Genomic DNA, 22,727 nt, shown 5'->3' with positions numbered 1-22,727 from the left:
AATTCCCATTTAATAACCACCCAAATATTTTCACCCAAATATGGTATGTCTATTCTCTCTCCTTCTTTCATGGATGTGAGGAAGGGGGGGGGGTGGAGATCAGCCAGCAGTAATCAATAAGGAAATAATCTCTGTGCTGCCAATCTATGCACTAGGTCCTGAAATGACCATTGACTCTGGAATGATACTGGAGATGGAGATGGTATGAACAACAGTGAGGGATTAGGGTTAGGGTTGGGGTTAGCAATTTTACCTTTGCTCGTTCCTTCCTTTTTGCTGCCCTGCTATGCTACTTTAGCTCTTCTTACACTTGGACCATCATGTCCAGGTCACTAAAGTCCAGCAAACTATTAACATGGCAGCAACAAGATGCAGAAAATGTTCACTCTTTATTGACATTAAGAATCATTTGGAATGAACATCAGGTTGATGTTGCAGTGCTATCAGATGTGAGGAGCAGGTCTCCGTGCTCCGACACCAAGTTTTTCCTGTTGGAGGGCTCTGAAAGGAGCTAAAGCCACCTTGTAGGGTGTGAATAAAAGAGGGGTGCCCTGTAGTTCAGGGAGAGCAGCAACTCTTCTGCTGGACTCAGGGCTTCTTCCTTCTCCCTCAACAAGGAGAAGAGGCAGCCATCATGGCTGCCATGAAGCTGGGACAGCCGAGGCAGCTAAGAAATGTGCACGAGTGGTGAAGATGAACAGTGATTGGTGCTGGGTGAGAAGATTATTTTCTATTTAGACCTAATCTTAAAGAAAAAAAGAAAGAGGAAAATCCAGAAAAAGAGACTCTTAGAACAATTTTTCAAAGTGGCAAACTACCATAGAGAGAAAAATCCTAGACCCAAAAGAGGAACTAAGAAGAGAGAAACTAAAGACCTTTTAAAACATAGAAAATTGGATTTTTAAATTAGATAGGCATTGTTTTGGAAAGGCATTATAAAATGCTGGACTATCCATTTGAATCTATTTGAAATGCTGATTTTGCTTCCATAAATTGAACTAAATTTGGATTAATTAAATTGTTAAGATTTGAAAAAAATGCTAAAACCTAAGCTGAGGACGCCATCTACTGGTGAATGGAATACACCAGACCCCTACAAGTTTAGAAAAAAATGTTTTTTAATCTGGAGGACTGTGGTGACATTGACTGTTTTATTACTAGTTACTTTATGATCACTGAAGATTTTATTATGGAAGACTTTTAAGTAAAGCAAAATGATTTTTGATTTGTGGAAGCTTCCTGAACTATTTAAATGGAATTGATTAATAATCCTCAAATGTAAAGAACTATGATTATTGAACTTTCTGAGGACTAACATTGGACTGGAATATATTGTTTTTGGACTTAAGTAAGAGCAGGACTTATTAAATTAAGACAAGATGCTCCACTAGGGTGAAAGGAGTGAGATTTCAAGAGAAATGGCGTTGATGTTCCAAAGCAGTGGTTGCCAATCAGTGGGCCACAAGAAAATTTTGGTGGGCCGCATAAGGAATGTCCCCCAAAACACCCCCCCAAAGAAATTAATCCAGGTTGTGCAGGAACATGTCTGCACCGCCCACATGGCCCACCCACCCACTGGCCCCCACCCTTCAGCCAAGCACAAACCTTACCTTGAGTAGAGCTACACGAGCTGGAACCGGAAGGTAAGACCAACAGTGGGGGAGGGAAATCCGCCCCAGGGTTGCTTGCTGATGTTGGTGGGAAAGTCGGTCCCATATTCCAGAGCTGCAGTAGTCACAGGACTGGCCTGTGCACCGGCCTGCCATGGATGAACTGCTCCAGGATGACCAAAGGGAGAGTCTTGTGACTACTGCAGCTCTGGAATATGGGACTGGCCTGTGGTGGGGTTGGAAATCTTTGCTTCAGCGCTTTGACTCCCAGGGGCAGGAGATCAGCTAAGCTATCTGCAAAATTGTCTCTCTCGAGGAGCGCTCGCAGAAGCAGCGTTGGAAACTTCGGCTGGGCTCTTGAGAGACAAGAGTGACTCTGGCTGCTTCTGTGCAAGCAGAGAGAGAGAGAGAGAGAGAGAGAGAGAGAGAGAGAGAGAGAGAGAGAGAGAGAGAGAGAGAGAGAGAGAGGATTTTGCAGGTAGTTTGGCCGAACTGCTGCCCCTGGGAGTCAAAGTGCTGAAGCGCAAGTGACGCTGGAAACTTTGGCTGGGCTCTCAAGAGATGAGAGTGACTCCAGCTGCTTCTCTCCGCTAACAGGTGGCCAAGATATCTGTAAACTGCCAAGCGCTCCTCAAGAGAGACGATTTTGCAGATAGCTTGGCTGAACTCCTCTGCAAAGGGAAGCACAACGTTGTTGCGCTTCAGTAACATGGAGGGTGGGGGAGGGGGCTCATCCCTGAAGCGCCAGCATTGCTCCAGCAGCACGCCCCCAAGGACATTACCTTTGCCTGCACCTGTCACCAAAGCACGCCAGCCAGAGAAGCGCCCATCCAGTGCTCCATTCAGAAGCGCTGAACTTCCAATCGGCGCTGGAGGCAGCACTGGAAGGGAAGAGGCAGCGCCCGAAGGGGCTTCCACAAAGGGGAAAGAAAACCCTCCCACTGCTGCCACTGCTGATTTCGCCCCTCTCTTAAACCCTGCCAGCTCCCGGGTGTCCTGTTTGCAGTCCTGCCTGAGGATGCGCCCCCTGCCCTCCGTTACATGTCTATCGGGAGCAGCTGAGTCCAGCTTCTGGAGTCTTTCGGGGCACCAGGTGCAAAACCACATCCAGCCAGCCACTCCTTTGTCTGACAGGGAGATTTCTGGTTCCTTGTGTTGCCATGTTTTTTTTTTCTTCTCCCGTGGATGGTGGAGGAATTAAGAGTTTCACGTATTTGTGATGTGGGTCCCTGTCACAAAATTGGAGCCTTTTGGCAAGGCTTCTTGTATTTTATGTTATTGGCCCATTGCAGGCTGATAAATATAATAGTTGGGGTAGAGAGGTTGTTGAGAGAAAGAGAAATTGTAATATAATGGAAAAATAGTTCCATTTTATTATACTGGTTGGAGAGTAGCTTCTGATAATCATGAAATGTAAAACAGTAAATGTTTCCCCCTCCTAATCAAGGTGACAGTATTTAAGACCTGAGGCAATAAGCAGTAGACATTCAACAATACAGAATGAACCATTTTATGTGACACCTCACTTTTGATACTTAGAGAGAGTCAATAGAGAGAGCCAATTTTGCTCGTTAGCGGAGAGAAGCAGCCGGAGTCACTCTCATCTCTTGAGAGCCTGGCCAAAATTTCGTGTGCCACTGTCAGTCAAAATTCAAATTAGTGGTCCACGAGATTTAAAATTATGAGTTTGGTGGTCCCTGAGGTCCAAAAGGTTGGCGATCCCTGTTTTATACTGTCAATTGCATTATATTCTTAGTAAAATAATTATGAGGAATATGAGTATTATAAAAGTTTGGGTTGTTGTTTTTTTGATTCTGATAAAATCTGTTTATCATAAATGTATAGGTTCCATGAAAAGGTTTGCTGTGTTTGCTGAAAAAAATGCGAGTTATATAACATATTGGTTCATCAGGTTGGGCTATCTTGATGTTTATTTATGTATTACTTGTTTGATAGTTTTGCATTTTCAAAATGTATTTTCCTGTTTTGGAAGTGGCTTTTGTTTTTAAATTATTAAATTACATGCTTAAAAAAAACCTTTGCTATACTCGTTTGCTATGAATGGAGGTGTTTTAGTTTGGAGGCATTGTTAAGGGAACACTTATATTTAACCTGCCCTGGAGAAGAGAAAAAAAAATATTGTTTTCTGCAGACCTAATCTTGGAATAGTGTGAAAATACTTCTATAATTGTCTATGATCTGTTATAAAGAGGTGAGACTAAGTCTTTAGGACTGGAGTTGTAACCTGATCATCCCTTCCTGAATCAAAGCATAATTCGGAGAAAAGCTAAAATGAAGATCACATCCATGCAAGATAACTAAAATCAATTTCTATGGGCACCATCTCCCTCTTGCCAAATCCAGATGGTTCTGAGATATTGTCACTGGTTGCAAGGATTTGATTTTAATCTGTTTGTTCTTCCACCATGTTTCTGACTCTATAGATTGATTTCATCTATGCTTCCTTCAATGCATCCCTTTATACTCAGTCTCTATAGAGATCCCTATCCACAATTTGGTATCTCCCCATTATGTCTATTTCTTTTAAGATGTGTTATTTCAGATATTGTAACATATTAATCAGATATGTTATTTCTTTACTATAACCTGAGCCCAGAATTCCTGTTGTTAAGTGAGACATTTTTTAAGTGAGTTTTGTCCCATTTTATTTGCCACTGTTATTCAGTGACTCACTGCAGTTGTTAAGTTAGAAGCATGGCTGTTAAGTGAATCTGGCTTTTCCAATGACTTTGCTTGTCAGAAGCTTGCAAAAGGTGATCACATGACTCCAGGACATTGCAACCATCATAAATATGAGTCAGTTACCAAGCGTCTCAATTTGGATCATGTGACCATGGGGATGATGCAACACTCATAAGTATGAAAAATGGTCACAAATCACTTTTTAAAAGTGCTGTTGTAACTTCACTAAATGAACTGTTGTAAAGTCGAGGACTACCTGTCTGTAACGTTGAAGACTACATTTATCGGATGCCTAGTTTTTCTGTTGGATGGAAGTTCTGCTTCCAGAATTATTTATTTTTACTTTTAAAGCCCTACATGCCAGGAAATCAGGCTACTTATGGAATTTATTTATTTATTTATTTATTTATTTATTTATTTATTTATTTAGTCAAAAGCTTACAATACAATAGAAATAAGAATAAACATAAGTTTAAATATAAGAAATAGGTACGAATAAATGGGGACATTAGAAAGGGACGGTAGGCACGATTGTGTGCTTATGCACGCCCCTTACAGACCTCTTAGGAATGGGGCGAGGTCAACAGTGGTTAGTTTGAGGTTAAAGGAGTGGGGGTTAGAGGATGTAGCAACAGAGTCAGGTAGTGCATTCCAGGCATTGACCACTCTGTTGATGAAATCGTACTTCCTGCAATCAAGTTTGGAGTGGTTTACGTTAAGTTTATATATGTGCTCTTGTGTTGTTGTGGTTAAAGCTGAAATATTAACTATTTTCATCCCATTACATCACCCCCATCTCACCTGGTCTGGTAGTGAAGGCATGTTGTCAGATCAAGAGCTCCCACTTTTGTGGGGTCCAGGAAGAGAGCCTTCACTGCCATTGCCCCTGCCCCATGGAACATACTCCCCCCAGAAGTGAGGAAGCCCCCCACTCTCCTGACCTCCGGAAAGTTGTAAAAACAGGGCTCTGTGGCCTTGCTTGGGGAACGCAGAGAAGCATGCAACCATGGGGCCGAATTGCTGTCCTGAAGCCTTCCTTTCACCTTTTGATTATTTTTTAACATTTTTCTTCATCATTCTTGCCTCTTTTTTACCTTAACTTTTATATACTGTTTTTATTTTTTAATATTTTATTGTACACCACCTAGAGCAGGGTTGTCAAACTCAAGGCCCCGGGCCTAGATCCAGCCCACGGAGTGCTTAGATCTGGCCCAAGGGGCAGTCCTGGAAACACTGAAGGACCGGTCCACCGTCTCTCTGGCAGCAAAAACGGAGGTCGCAAAGTCCTGAGCTCGGTTTTCACTGGCAGAGGGTTGCGGGAGGTCATCGCAGCCAAAAACAGAGCTCAGGAGCCCATTTTTGCTGGCAGACTGCTCGGGCCACCACAGACGCTGTCCCAACACGAGTGACATCATGCTGGCCACACCCATCCTGGTCATGCCCACCCAGTTTCCGAGGTCAAGTACAACCCTGATGTGGCCCTCAATGAAATCGAGTTTCACACCCCTGGCCTAGAGTGTACAATATTCTTTGAAGGAAATGAGTGATTCCAAAATGCAATGAACAAAATAATTCTTACAAGGAAAGAAATTATCAGCTTTTTCTCCTGTTTCTATACACAGTCACCACTTGTAGTTTCAGAGAGGTTTTAATTTATGTGAAGCCTTCCCCAACATTTCAGAAGTCTGTTAAGTTGTTCTTTTGGTTTTCTATTGCTGCTTTTAACTCGGGCCATGTAATATCTCTATCCATGTAATATCTTCATCTCCTCCTTGATTATTTTATCTTTAGTAATACCCAAATCGTTTCTTATCATATCCTCATTTACCTCCTTCTTTTTATAAAGATCTCCAAAAAATTTACATGCAATTTCTTTTTTCTGTTCTATCCCTTGTTGGGCATCCCCATTCTCATCTATTAATTGGTAGATCAATCTTTTTATTTTTTTATTTTTTAAGTTTATAGGCCAACTACCTCCTGTTCAAAAAATACCTGTCTGGCTGTATTTAACTTTGAAAACATTCCTTCTTGTTCGATTAAATTAAATTTATGTTTAGTTATTATCATCTGTTTTTTCAATTTGCAATCTTTTGGGGTGTTTTGCAGCTGAATTTCTAATTCTTTGATTCTTTGTTCTAATTTATTTTGTTGGGCATATTTTTCTTTATTTCTTTTAGCAGTATATGATATCGTTGTGCCTCTTATTATTGCCTTCATTGTATCCCAAATATTCTGTTTTGTAGTTGCCTCATTATTATTTTCTTTTAAAAATAGTCTAATTCCTCATCAAGTTTATTCATAAATTCTTTCTCTTTAATTAGCTGTGTATTTAAGGTCCACCTTTTCCTTGGTTTCTTCCTGCCTTTCCACACTATCTGAATCGGGTTGTGATCTGCCCATTCGTTTGGTAAAATTTCAATCTCTTTTAATTCATTTACTAATTCACCATTCATCCACACCATATCGATTTGTGTCCATGATTGGTGAGGGTTGGAGTAAAATGTAAATTGCTTTTTTTTCAGGGTTTAATTTCCTCCACATGTATATCAAATTTAGTTCAATCATCATTTCTTCACGTGTTTTTGGTAGTTCTCTTTTTTCTTCTCCCCCCCACTACTATGATCTTTCTGGTGGTCCACAATAGCATTGAAATCCCCCAAGATGCAAATATTCCTTTTATCTAATTCCACTAATTTCCCATGTAATTGTTTAAAAATTCCTTTTGGTTATTGTTAGGGGCATAGATTACCACTAGTAGAATTGAATTGATTTAATCCAAATTTGTAACACCAGAATTCTTCCATTGGGGTCTATCCAAATTGGCTCTGTTTTCATATTGTCTTTCACATATACTGCTATCCCTTTCTTTTTCCTAAAATCTGCTGGCGACGTATACAAATTCCCTAGCTTGGGGCATTCTAGATATTTTTCTTCTTCCTTCCTTATATGAGTTTCCTGTAAACATATTCTATCTGCATTTTGTTTAATTAATTTGGTTAATATTATTTTCCTTTTTATCATAGAGTTTAGGCCATTTATGTTAATTGATAATATATTCTTTTCTTCATCCATCACCTAATTGACTCTTGCTCTTTGTCTTGTAGTTACTCCTGTCTCTCTTTGTGGCTGATTGTACATCTTCGGTTCTTCTCTCTCTTGATGTTGTTTATTTTTCGAATTCCTACAATTCCCATCTCTATTTTTCTGGTAGTCTTGGTCGTCTTGCGAATTCATTTCTAACTCATCTCTACTACTCGATTCTTCATGGCCTATCAATCGTTCGTAGAATTCTTGGGCTTTTTCCATGGAGTCTACTTTAATTTTTCTTTCTTCTCAAGTGATTAGCATTGCCTCTGGGATTAGCCATCTAAATATGATACCTTTTTGGTTTAATTGGTTCACCAAGAATTTATAATCTTGCCTCTGCTCTCTCACTCTTCTTGGGATTTGTTTAAGCACCAAGATTTCTTTTATTTTGTATGTAATTGTTTCTTCTCTAGAAATTTTGTATATAATATCTCGAACTTTCCTTCTGGCAAATCTCACATGGACCTCTTTTGGATGTTTATGTCATCTTGCGTAATTTGTGCTCACTCTGTATACTTCGTCTAACTCTTTCAGAATATCATCCTTATCTTTTTCCAATAGTCTGCTAATATTCCTGCCATCACTTGTTCTAAGTCCTCTTCTTTAGATTCCATTATATTTTGGAATCTCAGATATGCTGCAGCCTTGTTCATTTCCAAATATACCAAGGAGTCGTCCATTTCTTTACTCACATTTCTTAATTGCTGACCAACCATTTTCAGCTTCTTTTCTGTTTGTTCCGTTCTTTTCTCAACGTCCTTTATTGTTGATTCATTTTCTAGTGCTTGCTGTATTGTTTCAATTTTTTGTTCCAACTTTAGGATGTCTAGTTTCATTTCTGCCTTTAAGTTTCCCATCTCTTCTTTTAGTTCATTTGTGTCAGCTCTTGATTCGATATGATTTTTACCACTATTTCCTGGAGCTTCAGCATGGACTCTTGTAAAGTAAGAAGGATTGATTGAATATTGGCATTCGTGATGGTAGGTTGTTTTTCTCCAGGTAGAGTTTCTTCAATTGTCTTTTGTGCCATCACTGAGGTTGATGGCATTGAAGTTGTTTGTATTGAAGAGGTCTTCTTTCCAGTTTTAAGCATTGTATTAGTGACAGAGGTCATTTCTTGTAAAATTTGTTTTTGTTTTTATATTATATTACATATGTTGTCCCAAATTAACATTCACTATTGAGAAGTATCAACTATAAATGGCCACTACGCTAATTAATATGATATGTTACAGGATTAACCTCTTATCAATATATATATATTCTCCAGAACACTTTTACAGCTAATTTCTAAATCAAATATCTAGATTTGTAAATCTTAATAATATATCAAATCCCTTTATTTAAATTTAAATACTATTGACCTGTATATCTATAAGTGCTATAGAATCCCAAATCTCAAAATAGTGTTATGAAATAATATTTCAAATACTTGCAAATCTAAATAAAGATATATCAACCTTACTACACAATAATTAATTAGTTAATCTATAGTAATCACAATTAATCACAATTAATTATTTAATTCAATCTAATCAATGCCTATAATCAAATATCTATACCTAAATAATTAATTATCACCTCCCTTTTTTTGTGTGTGTTATAACCAAATATAAACTTCAATATTTACTAATGTATCAATTAAATCATATATAAATTACATTTACCACATTCAAAAATCAGTTGAGTTGGTGTCAAGAAATAATTATTGCAATCCGCAAAGTTTAAAAGCTTAAAGTGTCTTAATATAATTGTTCAGTTCTTCAAGATTCCTTCACCGAGCACACCGGAAGCACAGATTTGCTGAGTAATGTCTCTGATTTCACTATCTCACCACATTTTCCGCTGTAGTCATTTCTCCTTTCGTTTAAAAGCTTTACAAGTCAATTTTTAGATTCAAATAGTCTCTTTCTTGGATGGAAGGCTGAGTCAACCTTGAACTGATGAGAATTGAACTGCTGGCAGTTGGCAGAATTAGTCTGCAATACTCCATTCTAACCACTGTGCGACCATGGCTCATTTTAAGGGGAACATAAGCACCACAGAAGTGTCACAAAAAACAAATGTGTTCTCTGTCTCTTTTTTGTTTGTTTGCTTCAGACAAACTGGCTCCCAGTTATGCATGTAGAATTTTCTCTGCTTGGTGCTTAGGTCCAGTCACATTTTGCTGGTGTGCTGAAACTATTTATTTAAACTTGACCTGACTCATTTTTTTTTCCCTATCATGGGAAGCTTAATGTGGTTTAGGACTTTTCATACTAAAAAGTCACATATTTTTCTCTCAGTGATAATTATAGTTCTGCAAAATCTTAAGTGGATTTTTTTCTCTCTCAAGTAATTTCAAAATTCCCATTCTATCACAAGATTTAGCCAGATTAAGTGCATGTAGTCTGTCTTGGTTAATCCCAGAAAACTAAACAAAGTAGATACTTGAATAGGAGATCATCAGAAAACCCCAGAGGCTTAGTCAAGACAGCTAAGTATCCTCCACCAAAGAAAGGAATAGAGAACATAATTATGAAAACCTCTGATGTGGTTAATTTGAAAAAGTCTTTGCTGAACCACAGATCAAGGGAATCTGATTTCATAAATTGTAGTAAACCATAAGGTGGTTGGTTGGTTTGGCTGAAGTTCAGTCATGAAAAGTTGAGTCATTCTCAGTTAAGTAGTTCCTCACATTTATGTGCCCTGAAATGCTGCTTTTCAGGACTGAGCTTAGCTCAGCTTAGCTTTATGAGTAGTCCTTGACTTACGACCGCAATTGAACCCAAAGGTTCTGTCACTAAGTAAAACATTTGTTAAGTGAGTTTGCCCTATTTTACAACCTTTCTTTCATAGTTGTTAAATGAATCATTGTTAAATTAATCAAACCATTGTTAACTGAATCTGACTTCCCCATTTATTTTGATTTTGTGACAGTTGCAAAAGGAGATCACATGATCCCTGGACACTGCAATCGTCATAAATATGAGTCAATTGCCAAGTATCTGAATTTTGAGCACATCACCATGAGGATGCCATAAGGTTGCCAGTGTGAAAACTGGTCATAAGTCACTTTTTACAGTGTCGTAACTTTGAATGGTCACTACAAGAATTGTTGTAAGTTGAGACTAACTATATTGCAGTTCGGTGAAGCTTCTCCATTTCATATAGATTTAGCTTATACCCTAACATTCTTCCAAGATATCTAAAGCCATCAAAGCCACCATGACCAGAGGTGACCTTATAGCTGGGTGAAATGAAACAGCTACTTCAAGTGGCAGATGGAATGGGTAAGCTTTGTGGTCAAGTTCCTCATTACTGCCCTCCTAGCCAACTGCCTGGATCAGCTGCTGCATTGCACACAAGTTTTGCAATTCTCCAAGCAACTTGCTGTTCCATCTAATTGTTCTATAGATCAGGGGTCCCCAACCACGGTCCGCGGACCGGCACCGGTCCGTGGAACAAGTCCTACCGGGCCACTGGCTTGAAAGGCGCCGCCATCTTGTTTTGATGAAAAAGTGCTTCCGTGAGCTTTTCCGGGTGAAAGCTCACCGGAAGCACTTTTTCATCAAAACAAGATGGCGGCGCCCAGCTGATGTCGGTGCCGGGCCACGCCATAAAAAGGTTGGGGATACCGGGCCGCGGCGTAAAAAAGGTTGGGGATCACTGCTATAGATGACATTCTGAGACGGGCCCCAAGGCAGCAATTGAGAAGCTGCTACAGGCATTTCATAACATATTATTTTAATACAAATAAAAATGAATATATCATGTCCCAGGATAATGTTACTAGAGTCAATCTGGGACAATCACCAGGAGCGGAGATTTTGTCTTCCAAGTTTTTGAATTTGTGCTGGAGCCCATCTTCAGGGAACTCCTATCTACAAGTTCCCTGAGCTCCAGCATGAGTCCGAAATCTTGGAAGACAAAACCTCTGGTCCCAGTGGCCAATTTAGTCTGGATCCTGCAATATTATTATTTTTAATAAAAGTTTTATTTAAGTTTTCACAAAACATACAAATAAAATATCTTTTTTTTTTTTTTTTGAGAACAGCGTGCCCCCAGGTTATCACTTCTCCATACAGACATAAACTCAATATTATTTTAAAGTCCCACTTGAAGTGATGTTTATAAAGTGACTGGCTAGAAGTTGAGCAGCAGTACATGTAGTCCTTGAGTTACAACCATTTGTTTGAGACAATGGCAAATATCTGTAGCTCGGGTGGAGGATGAGGGTGGAGGTTCGTTCTCCGAGCCTATGGGTTAATCTCCAAACATTTCATTACCAGGCTAAGTTAACATCTTCAGCGGAGTTTAGGAAATGTTATCGTTGGTGTATAAAGATTTATTGCAAGCTTTATCTCTCTAGATTTAGAAGAATCTGAGCTACTAATAGTCAAGGGAAATGAGTTAAGAAGGCATTCAAAGTAGGCTGGATTTAGATCTCTCTTAGGGAGCACAGGGACTCATGACTTATCATACATTTGACCCCTCCCTCTGGCTCAGCCTGGTCATCTCCTACAGATGGGCAGTTCAGAAATGCAACAAACAAACAAACAAACAAACAAGGCCATGTGTCATTCAGATTGCAAGTTGCACTTGTATTGCACCTAGAACCACACCAGCAACCAGTGTAGCTTATTCAGAAGAGATAACTCATGGGCACTCTTCGGGATGTTGATAATTGTCCACGTGGCTGCCTCACAGCTTCCAAGTGAACTTCAAGGCCAAGTACTCTTCTTGATAATCCACATGTTATGTGATTAAAGCATGAATGGCTGTGAGGAAGAGATCCTGGTCCAGGAAAGGGTGCAATTGTTGCACCAGATGAACCTTTCCCTCAGCCACCGCTGCTCCTTGACCAGGAACTGAGAGTTCAGAAAGATCTCCAAATTGCACAATGGTTTTGTTTTGGGAAGTATGAAACTTATTGAGAACTACAGGTGGCAAATCTCTGATACTGGAAGAACTCAACTCTTGTCAGGGTTGAGTTTGAATCTGTTCTTCCTGATCCAGATCTCCACAGCCTCCTGGCACAGTGACATGACCATGATTGGTTGATCTGAGGCTGAGATGTCCAACTGAACCTACTGATCATATTGGACCTCCCTACAGTGAAGGGCCTCATCCAGTGTTTTAAGTGGGTTTTAAACAGGAGACAATGAGCTCTGAGGCATACCCTTCAGATAAGAAGGCGAAGCCTTGTCTTCCCCCACCTCCCTACCAACACTGATTATAACCCACTTAAGAGAAAAGAGAATATGGTGCCTCCCACTCTTAATCCTGTAGGATAACCCATAAGGATACCAACCCATAAGGTCAATAGTATTGGAAGTTACTGAGAGACCAAGAAGAGTCTGGATTGTTGCACCACTCCCACTTAGGCTCTGTCAGGGGTCATTCACAAACGGACTCAATGTTACCTCCAAACTATTTTCCTAACAGAAGGTTGGAGACCGAACAGAAATTCCCCATCACTTCCATCAGTGTCTCTTTTAGGAGAGTTCATATCACCACCTTGTTCGGGGCAGATGACACCATCCCCTCATACAGGCCATCGCATAGATCCAAACCCACACCATGACCTTGCAAATCTTAATTAAACAGGAGGGGCATGGATCCATTTAAAAAACTGTCAGACTTATAAGAGTTTAGGATTCTGTTCGAGGAGTCACACAGTCATTTTAAACAGCTATCTGCAGAGATGAAAAGAATGGAGAAATAAGAAGTTTTGCTGCAATTACCACCACCAAGTAATTCCAAATTGCATCCCAAGCCTTGACTAAGATCTTGGTCAAACTACCCACCAACATCAGGAAGTTTCTCAAGCTTCTCTAGTTCCCTTCCAGGTCCATGAGGTCAGTCCAATAAATCCTCTACTTCTTTTTATTTTTTTATTTTTTTTGAAACAAATTTTATTAATTTTTAGAGACAAACAAAACATAAACCTTGTAGACATTAAACCTCTTTCCCTTGTAAATTTTTACAAGGCAGATAATACATTATTTTATACAGTGTGATTTTAATATATCCCATTTCTACTTAAATATCTTTTAACACTCTCATTTCTTCTCTTTAAATTTAGTCATCCTATTCATATTTCCCTCTGTCTTGTTTGCAATTATTCTCCTCCCGCTTTCCTCCAAGGTTTTATTAAATCTCAGATAAACATACACACACAAAACACATAAAGTAAAACTTCTTTTTCAAAAAAGTAGCTTGGCCCCGGATTACCTCTCTTTGTATGGACTTCAATTAAATTCATATTCATCTTATATGCCATTACCTATCTTAATTACCATTCTGTGTCTTCTTTATAACTTCTCCCCGCTTTCCACTCTTCTTAATTCTATTTTGTTTATTATCTTAATTTAAATCATTATATTTCTATCCTTTGTCTATTCTTTTCCAATTGTCTATTTATCTCATTCCCCATAATAAAATAAAAGAATTTCTCCTGAAATCACAAATCAAAGTATGATGCCTTTCCATCGCACCTCTAAATTAACATTTAAGGTAACATCCCTATCTGATTCTGCTTAGTACATACTACTTACAAAAAGAAAATAGTAAATCCATAACATAATTAAATATATAATTAAACATTAAATCTCATAACATTCCAATTATCTATTTCAAAAACAAATATTACAATAATATATTCATACTAACATCCACACAATAGTCAGTTAAAATCTATATTTAAACTAAGTATTTTAAACCTTCCTTTTAATATTTTATTAAATCTTAAATTCTACCATTATTAAACCTTTAATATTTTAGTCTTTACTCAAGTCTTATAAAATTATAATTTTCTATTTCTAATACAAATACTACAATACTATCTTATGTACCTTGCAGAATCCTTTTAAAACAAAATTATATTACCCTTTGTCCCTGAAAAACAATTTCTTTTTCGCATCTTGTTTCATACCCTTATGGCCTTTTTCCCCTTCTTCCTCCCTGTCTTATCCCATCTAGTCTTTTTACCCCCTTAACTTCCCCTCTGTTGTATTTCTCTTTCCTTTTTGCTTTCTAGCCTTGTATTGATTTTTGCATCTTATTTTTCACTTTCTTAGATATTTTTTAAGTCTTATATCCTTTTCCCCCTCTCTTTCTCCTTCCTTTCTCAATCAACTCTGTGGGTTCGTTAAAGATGGTTTCTTCTTCTTCTTCTTCTTCTTCTTCTTCTTCTTCTTCTTCTTCTTCTTCTTCTTCTTCTTCTTCTTCTTCTTCTTCTTCTTCTTCTTCTTCTTCTTCTTCTTCTTCTTCTTCTTCTTCTTCTTCTTCCATCAGTTGTTGTATTTGCTGATAAGTAGCAAGCGCCATTTCTAAAAAGCAAAAAATTTCTCCCACATCGTCTTTCTTTATTTTGCCTTATTCCTCTCTCAGTTCATCAGCAGATAAAGTCATTGTAAATCCTCTTTTCTTCTTCTTCTTCTTCTTAAAACAGCCAAAGATATTTCCAAGCTTAAAACAATTCCCAAAGTCCCAAAGTCATCAAACAATCCAAACAAAGCACAAAGTTCTTCCCTTCTTCCTGGGTTAATATCAGTTGCAAAGGGGAAAAAAAGCCAATCTGTATTTTAAATTCTTATTACAGTAACTTCCAATCTCCAAAATCTTCCAGGCATCTCCTTCAACAAAATCTTAATATAAATTTTCCTTTTGTCCTCTCCCTTCCCATTTATAACAAAAAGCTTTAAATTTTTACCTTTTGTGAAATAGTAGGATTTTCAGTATTCATTTGTTAATTCCATGTGGAAAGAGAGTAAACTTTCACTTTAAACACTTTCACTCGCCACTTGCAAATCTCTTCTGGAAACAAAGTATCTTTCAAAAAAAACCCAAATCTTAGATTTCAGGGTATTAAATGTATCTTCTAGTCCCAGTTCAGCCAAAAAACTTTCGCTTCAAAACTTTCTCCTTCTTCCTCCAGCACGATCTTGTCCGGCTGCTGGCTTCTTTATGGCGGCCATTGCTGACCGCCGCTGGACCGACTTGAGAAAAGGAGGTTGTACCGGGTGGGGAAGGGGTCTGCGAACACCCCAACCCCCTGTCCGGATCCTCCCTGTCTTCGGTTGCCTCTACGGGGCAACCTTATCCTCCAGACCCATCTGGGTCGGAGGAACCAAGAACGGCTAGTGCGGCGGGGATCGCAGAGATCGCGAAACCCTGCCGCCTCCGAAGCCTGGCGAAACCGGAAGTCCAAATCCTCTACTTCTGTAGGGTGGGAACAACAGCCCCAAAGCAACCAAAGACTGATCTAACCATGGATGGATGGTAACACCTACCATATCCACCATCATATCTCAATTGGCTTCCCCATTGACTGTGCTTGTCAGAAGGTCGCAAAAGGGGGTCACATGATCCCAGGACACTGCAACCATCATAAATATGAACCAGTTGCCAAGCATCTGGATTTTGATCACGTGACCATAGGGATGCCAAACTGGTAGAAAATGTGAAAAACAGTCATAAGTCACTTTTTTCAGTACCGTTGTAACTTTGAACAGTCACTAAATGAACTGTTGTAAGTTGAGGACTATGTGTAGTCAACTTATGACCACAACTGAACTCAAAATTTTTGTTGCTAAGCAAGGCAGTTGTTAAGCACATTTTGCCCCATTTTACAATCTTCCTTGCCACGATTGTTAAGATAGTTAACACTGTTGTTAAGAGAATCCATCTTCCCCATGACTTGTTAGAAAGTCGCCAAATGGGATCACATGATCCCGGGACCAGAGGTGGGTATTCAGCAGATTCTGACCAGTTCTGGAGAACCGGTAGTGGAAATTTTGAGTAGTTCGGAGAACCCGCTAACACAACCTCTGACTGGCCCTCATCTATTCTCTGCCTCCCATTGAGTCCCAGCTGATCAGCTGGGTCTTCTTTGGTTGCCCTGCATAGGAGAACGGAGCTGGAAAGCAGGTTAGTGGGGTGGGGAGGGAATGGGATTTTGCAGTAACTTTCTCCTGCCGTGCCCACCAAGCCATGCCCACAGAACTGATAGTAAAAAATGTTGAATCCCACCACTGCCTGGGACACTGCAACTGTCATAAATACATGCAAGTTATCAAGTGGCCAAAATTTGATCATGTGACCATGAGGATTCTGCAGGAGTTGTAAGTGTGAAAAACGGTCATAAGTCACTTTTTTCAATGCCATTGTAAGTTTGAACAGTCATTAAACAAATTGTTGTAAATCAAGGCCTATCTGTATTTTTGCTGAAACTTTAAAGGTTACCAAAAAAATATTCTTTTTTAAGTGTTAATGCCAGAATCTTTCCAACTCTGGCATCTGCTTTCCTTTGATACACATGTTTTGAATCCCAGAGGTGGTCTTCAGCAGGTTCTGACCAGTTCTGGAGAACCAGTAGCGGAAATTTTGAGTAGTTCAGAGAACCGGCAAATACCACCTCTGACTGGCCCCGCCCCCATCTATTCTCTGCCTCCCGAGTCCCAGCAGATTATCTGAGTCTTCTTTCGTTGCCCTGCGCAGGAGAATGGTTCTGGAAAGCAGGTTAGTGAGGTGGGGAGGGAATGGGGATTTCCGTGCCATGCCCACCAAGCCACGCCCACCAAGCCATGCCCACCAAGCCACACCCACCAAGCCACTCCCACAGAACCGGTAGTAAGAACATTTGAATCTCACCACTGCTGAATCCCATCTGGGAAATGAGGTTGTTGTGGCTAAATATACCACTGGAACCACACTGACATTTTAATAAGTCAGATTTCTTTTTGCCAATCCCACAAGCTACAAAGCCTTAAAGCTTCCTCCCCAGCTGCCATACAGATCAAAACTTGACCCAGCCAGATCCCTGGAATTCTTGTTAGACTAGGAAAGTGAATTGATATTTGCAGCCCAAGGGTGCAATTCTGGTGAAGAAGGAAGCCAGAATGGAAGAAATAAAACTTGCTTTTCTGCATGCTGTGAATCTGATCAATAGTGAGTTCCCCACACCTATTATTAGCTCCCTCCCTCACTCCCAAACCCCCAAGTCCTCAACTTAATTCATAAAGATAGCATTTGTCACCTGCTGCGTAAGGCACACCGGCCTGAGGCTGAGCACCAATGATGAGAAAAAAATTGGGAGGAAATACAGTTTATCTTTGCTACGCACACCTATGGAAGGATTTTTAATAGGAGTCTTTCTGAGTCACACCTTGAATGCAATTTAGATTTAGCTTCCTTTTCTCTTCCAAAAAAGGGATTGAAGCCCTGTGCTTTCAGCAGCTCTCATGGAAAAAGGAAAGGCAGCTGAATAACACTGCACTTTGGGGTTGTTGTTGTTTTTAAACTGCACATTTTTAATGCATGGAAGTGGTAAAAAGATCTGAGTTGAATGGAGAAGGCTTGGCAGGAGACGAGTGGAAAGAGCATTTGTTTCTCTGCTTGCTTGTTAAGCTGCCTCTCTTTCCTTCTGTGCTGGCCCTAAAATGAGACCTAAAATGGATGAAAGAAAGGCATGGGGGGGGAGGGAAATGGGGGTTCACATGATCACATATTGCAGCCTTAACACTAGGAACAGTGGAATGGAATGAAATAAAAAAGAGAATAGAAAATAAAAAAAGAAAATAGAATAGAATAGAAAATAGAATAGAATAGAATAGAAATAGGATAGAACAGAATAGAGAATAAAAAATAGAATAGAATAGAAAATAGAATAGAAAATAGAATAGAATATAGAATGGAATGAAATAGAAAAGAGAATAGAATAGAATAGAATAGAATAGAATAGAATAGAATAGAATAGAATAGAACAGAACATAATAGAGAATAAAAAATAGAATAGAATAGAAAATAGAATAGAATATAGAATAGAATATAGAATGGAATGGAATGGAATAGGAGATAGTCCTCGAGTTATGACCACAATTGAGCCCAAAAGTCCTGTTGCTGAGTGAAGCGTTTGTTAAATGAGTTCGCCCCATTTTACAACTTTTCTTGCCACAGTTGTTAAGTGACTCACTATAGTTGTTAAATTAATAAAACGGTTGTTAAGTGAATCAGGCTTCCCCATTGACTTTTCTGATCAAAAGATCACAGAAGTGGATCACGTGACCCCAGGACACTGCCACTGTCATAAGTATGAGTCAATTGCCAAGCATCTGGGTTTTGATCCCATGATCATGGGAATGCTGCAACAGTTGTGAATGTGAAAAATGGTCGTAAGTCCCTTTTTTCAAAGACGTTGTAACTTTGAACTGTCACAACATGAACTCTTGTAAGTTGAGGACTACCTGCAGAACAGAACTGAACAATAGAATAGAACAGAATAACGTTATTTGACCAAGTGAACTCAGTGTCCGTGCAAAGCAGCAGAGTCTTCTTCTTCTTCTTCATGATTATATGAATAAAAGGAGGGAGTAAAGAGGACAATAAGAAGGATAAATAATTCTAGTAGTCCTCAACTTACAACAGTTCATTTAGTGACTGCTCAAAGTTTCAACAGCACTGAAAAAAGGGATGTACAACCATTTTTCACATATGACCACTGCAGCATCTCCATGGTCACACGATCAAAATTCAGATGTTCGGCAACTGAGTCAAATTTATAATGGTCACAGTGTCCTGGGATCATGTTTGTTCCTCTTTTGTGACCTTCTAACAAGCAAAGTCAATGGGAAGCCAGATTAACTTAACAACTGGGCTACTGACTTAACAGCTACACTGATTCACTTAACAACTGTGGCTAGAAAAGCCATAAAATGGGGCAAAAGTCACTTAACAAACGTTTCACTCAGCAACAGAAATTTTGGGCTCAAGTGTGGTCATAAGTCAAAGACAAAATCACGCATACCGCCCAACCATTAAGTGTGGTTCATAAATAAATACATTGAATAGAATTCTTTATTGGCCAAGTGTGATTGGACACACAAGAAATTTGTCTTGGTGCAAATGCTCTCAGTATATATAAAAAGAAAAAAAATACATTCATCAAGAATCGTAAGATACAACACTTAGTGATAATCATAGGTTACTAATAAGCAATCAAATCATACTAGGAAACAAATAAAACAATGTAAATTGTAATGATACAAGCAACACGGTTATAGTCATAAGTGGGAAGAGATGGGTAAAAGGAAGGAGAAGAATAATAGTAATACGGTCTTAGTAAATAGTTGGGACAGTTTTGAGGGAATTAGTTGTTTAGCAGAGTGATGGCATTCAGAAAAAAAAAACTATCCTTGTGTCTAGCTATTCTGTTGTGCAGCGCCCTATAGCGTTGTTTTGAGGGTAGAAATTGAAATAATTTATGTCCAGGATGTGAGGGCTCTATAGATATTTTCACAGCTCTCTTTTTGACTTGTGCAGTGTACAGGTCCTTAATGGAAGACAGGGGGGTAACAATTGTTTTCTCTGCAGTTCTAATTACCCGTTGAAGTCTGTGTCTGTCTTCTTTGGCTGCAGAGCCAAACCAAACAGTTATAGAGGTGCAAATGACAGACTCAATAATTCCTCTGTAGAACTGGATCAGCAGCTCTTTGGGCAGTTTGAGCTTTCTGAGTTGGCGCAGAACGAACATTATTTGTTGTGCTTTTTTGATGACATTTTTGAAGTTAGGTGTCCATTTTAAATCTTGAGATACGATAGAACCTAGAAACTTGAAGGTTTTTACTGTTGATACTGTTTTGTCCAGTATTGTAAGAGGTGATAGTATAGGAGGGTTTCTCCTAAAATCTACCACCATTTCTACAGTTTTGAGTGGATTTAGTTCAAGATTTTTCTGGTTGCACAAGGCTAGTTGTTCAACCTCCTGTCTGTATGCAGATTCATCACTGTGTCGAATGAGACCAATCACCGTTGTAACATCTGCAAACTTCAGTACTTTAACAGAGGATCTTTTGAGATGCAGTCATTGGTATATAGAGAGATGAGAAGTGGAGAGAGCACAAAAGCCTTGGGGGGCTCCTGTGCTAATTGTACAGGTATCTGATGTGATTCTGCCTACTTCACCTGCTGCTTCCTGTCTGTTAGGAAGCTTATGATCGACTTACAAGTGTGTTCAGGTACCGCTAGTTGGTTTAATTTACTTAGAAGTGTGTCTGGAATAATGGTATTGAATGCTGAGCTGAAGTCTACAAAGAGGACCCTTGCGTAGGTTTTTGGAGATTCATGATATTGAATTGCAAGCAGACTGTTGTAAGTAGAGGACCACCTGTAATCGGTCTGCTAAGTGGGGTTTATCTGTATTGCATAGAAGGCAGAGACCACCGGAGGGAGCCCAACTCTCGGTCTACCCAACTCTCGGTCTATGGGAGGGCAAGCCAGAATTTGGTGACTTAACAGACCCGCTCGCTAGATGGCTCTGCGCCTTTCTCCATCCTTTCCCCATTCCTAACCAGCTCCCCCCCTCCCGATTTCCCCATAATACCCCTCCCTCCCCCCAATATCCCGCGCGGATAAGCCCTGATGTTTTGCAGAGCCTCTCTTCACTCCATTCCCCTAACCCGTCCCTGCACCAGCATGGGAGGGCGACGTCCAGCACGGTGAGCAGTGCCGGCTTTCTGGGTGCCCCGGGAGGTTAGGATGGGGTCTCCCCAGGGGTACCGAGCTTCGTGGTGGACTTTCCTACTGCACCAGGCGCCGCACATCAACTTCCAGTTCGAGGCAGCGGGGAGCGAATTTGCTCCAGAGGATTTGGGCTACCAGCAGGTGAGTCTCCCCACCACCAACTCTCTCTCTCTCTCTCTCGTGGGAACGTGGGAATCGAAGGCATGGAGTGAAGAGAGACGGGACCCGGGCTAGGACAAGAGTGGGGAGCCGGCAGGCAAGGCAGCCGGGGGACGGAGGCGAAGGGAGAAAAGAGAGGACGGAGGCGGAGGAAGGCAGCGGATGGGTGAAGCCGGGGAGAAAAGCGAGAGGGGGAAAAAGCGGCGCGGGGCGGGGGAAACACTTGGATAACGCGAATTCAACTGCAGCGCAGCGCCGAGCAATCTCGGCGGATGGATGTAAAAGGGATGGAGGCAGGGGGCGATCGGAGGCAAAGAAAGGCAAGCGGGGCAGAAGAGGGGTGGAGAAGTGGGACTCTCAAAATAGGACGGGGCAAAGGCGAAGCGTTTGGAGCAGAGGAAGGGATGGAAGCCTCGGGGCAGAAGAAAAAAAGTGGGCCTCCAAGGGAGGGAAGGAGGGAGGGAAGGGCGAGTCAGCCTGGTCCTGGGGAGGATTGGGAAGGGGAGGATGGACTGGAGAACCCGGTGGGGGGCGGTTAAGGGAGGAGCGAAGGGATGGAAGATACCCGGAGGGAGACGAGCCCTGGGAAAGATGGAGGACCAGATCGGAATGAAGTTGGGGTAGGGAGAGGTGGAGAGGGAATGGAAACGGAAGGGAACAGAATAAGAGAACCGAGGGTGGGGATGAAGATCAGCAGGAAGGAGCAGCCATGGTCTCCCAGACCCTGAGCTCCTTTGAGGTTACAGCATGCAAGAAAATTCAGATTCTTCTCTTAAGGGAAGAATTTTGGGTAGTCCTCTTGTGTTTGGTGGCACTCAATGTCCTTTGCCAGCCTAGTGGTATCCTTTTTCGACCCACCACCTCCAGACGTGATGGAATGTCTTTGGCCATGTTGGTGGGAACCCAGAAAAATCACACCCACCGGGAAGGTGCAAAATTGGAGGATCTTGAATTGTGGGATCACATAGAAGTTGAGTTCTATAGAAAGACTGGTCTAAAGAAGTTCCCATAAAAAGACATGTTCAGAGGAACCGAGAGAACCTGAATACAGCTGGCAATGATCCAACAGTTGTGCCATTGAGAAAAAGTGCTACACCTGTTGTAAAAGTAGATATCAACCAATGCTTTTGTTGGGTGGATTCACAACTATTTGCTCGAAAGCAGCCATATCTAGCATGACTGAGAATACACGGCAGCCATATTATCTGTATCAATTTTCACAAGCCATCACTTGATGAGTTTTGTCTTAATATGTTGTGTGAACTCAGCCACTCTGCTTTGTAATCCATGATTTAGCTATAAAAAGCAATAAGAGTAACACAGACACTTGTAGCTTTTTCAACATGCTGTGGTTTAAAAAGGAAACATAGCTTAGCAAACTGGTGGGCACAAAATTACAAGCACTCACCTGCGTATTTCCATTTAGCTAGTCTCAATCCAACATTTTATTTCTCAATCTTTTGCTTCTTTTTAACAACACAAGTATGACCTAAGGAACTTGGGAAACTACTTATCTGGGAATAAGTAGATATTTCTCCATTAAAAATTGTTCACTTTTAAAGTAATTGTGGTATTCATATTGCTAAAAAATACAAATGCATATACCAGCATGAATCGTAGAAAAAATGGGGGAAGGAAGGAGGGGAGGAAGGAAGATCATAAAAC

At 40.3% G+C, this 22,727-nt stretch overlaps 1 protein-coding gene across 1 annotated transcript in view; it reads left to right on the top strand.

The window, feature by feature from the left end:
* Positions 1-20,785: 20,785 nt before the first annotated feature.
* TTYH1 (tweety family member 1) overlaps positions 20,786-22,727 on the top strand; it is a 91,821-nt gene continuing 89,879 nt past the window's right edge. The window contains 1 exon segment of the mRNA XM_026677437.2: positions 20,786-21,044. Within this exon segment, the coding sequence (XP_026533222.2) occupies positions 20,919-21,044 (126 nt within the window). The 5' untranslated portion in view covers positions 20,786-20,918.

Source organism: Notechis scutatus, chromosome Z, assembly GCF_049901735.1.
Source record: "Notechis scutatus isolate UNSWTSFEM ecotype Mainland chromosome Z, rNotScu1.2, whole genome shotgun sequence".
Taxonomy (NCBI): Eukaryota; Metazoa; Chordata; class Lepidosauria; order Squamata; family Elapidae; genus Notechis; species Notechis scutatus.
Note: the sequence above shows the minus strand (reverse complement) of the source record. Positions and strands in the feature narration are given on the sequence as shown.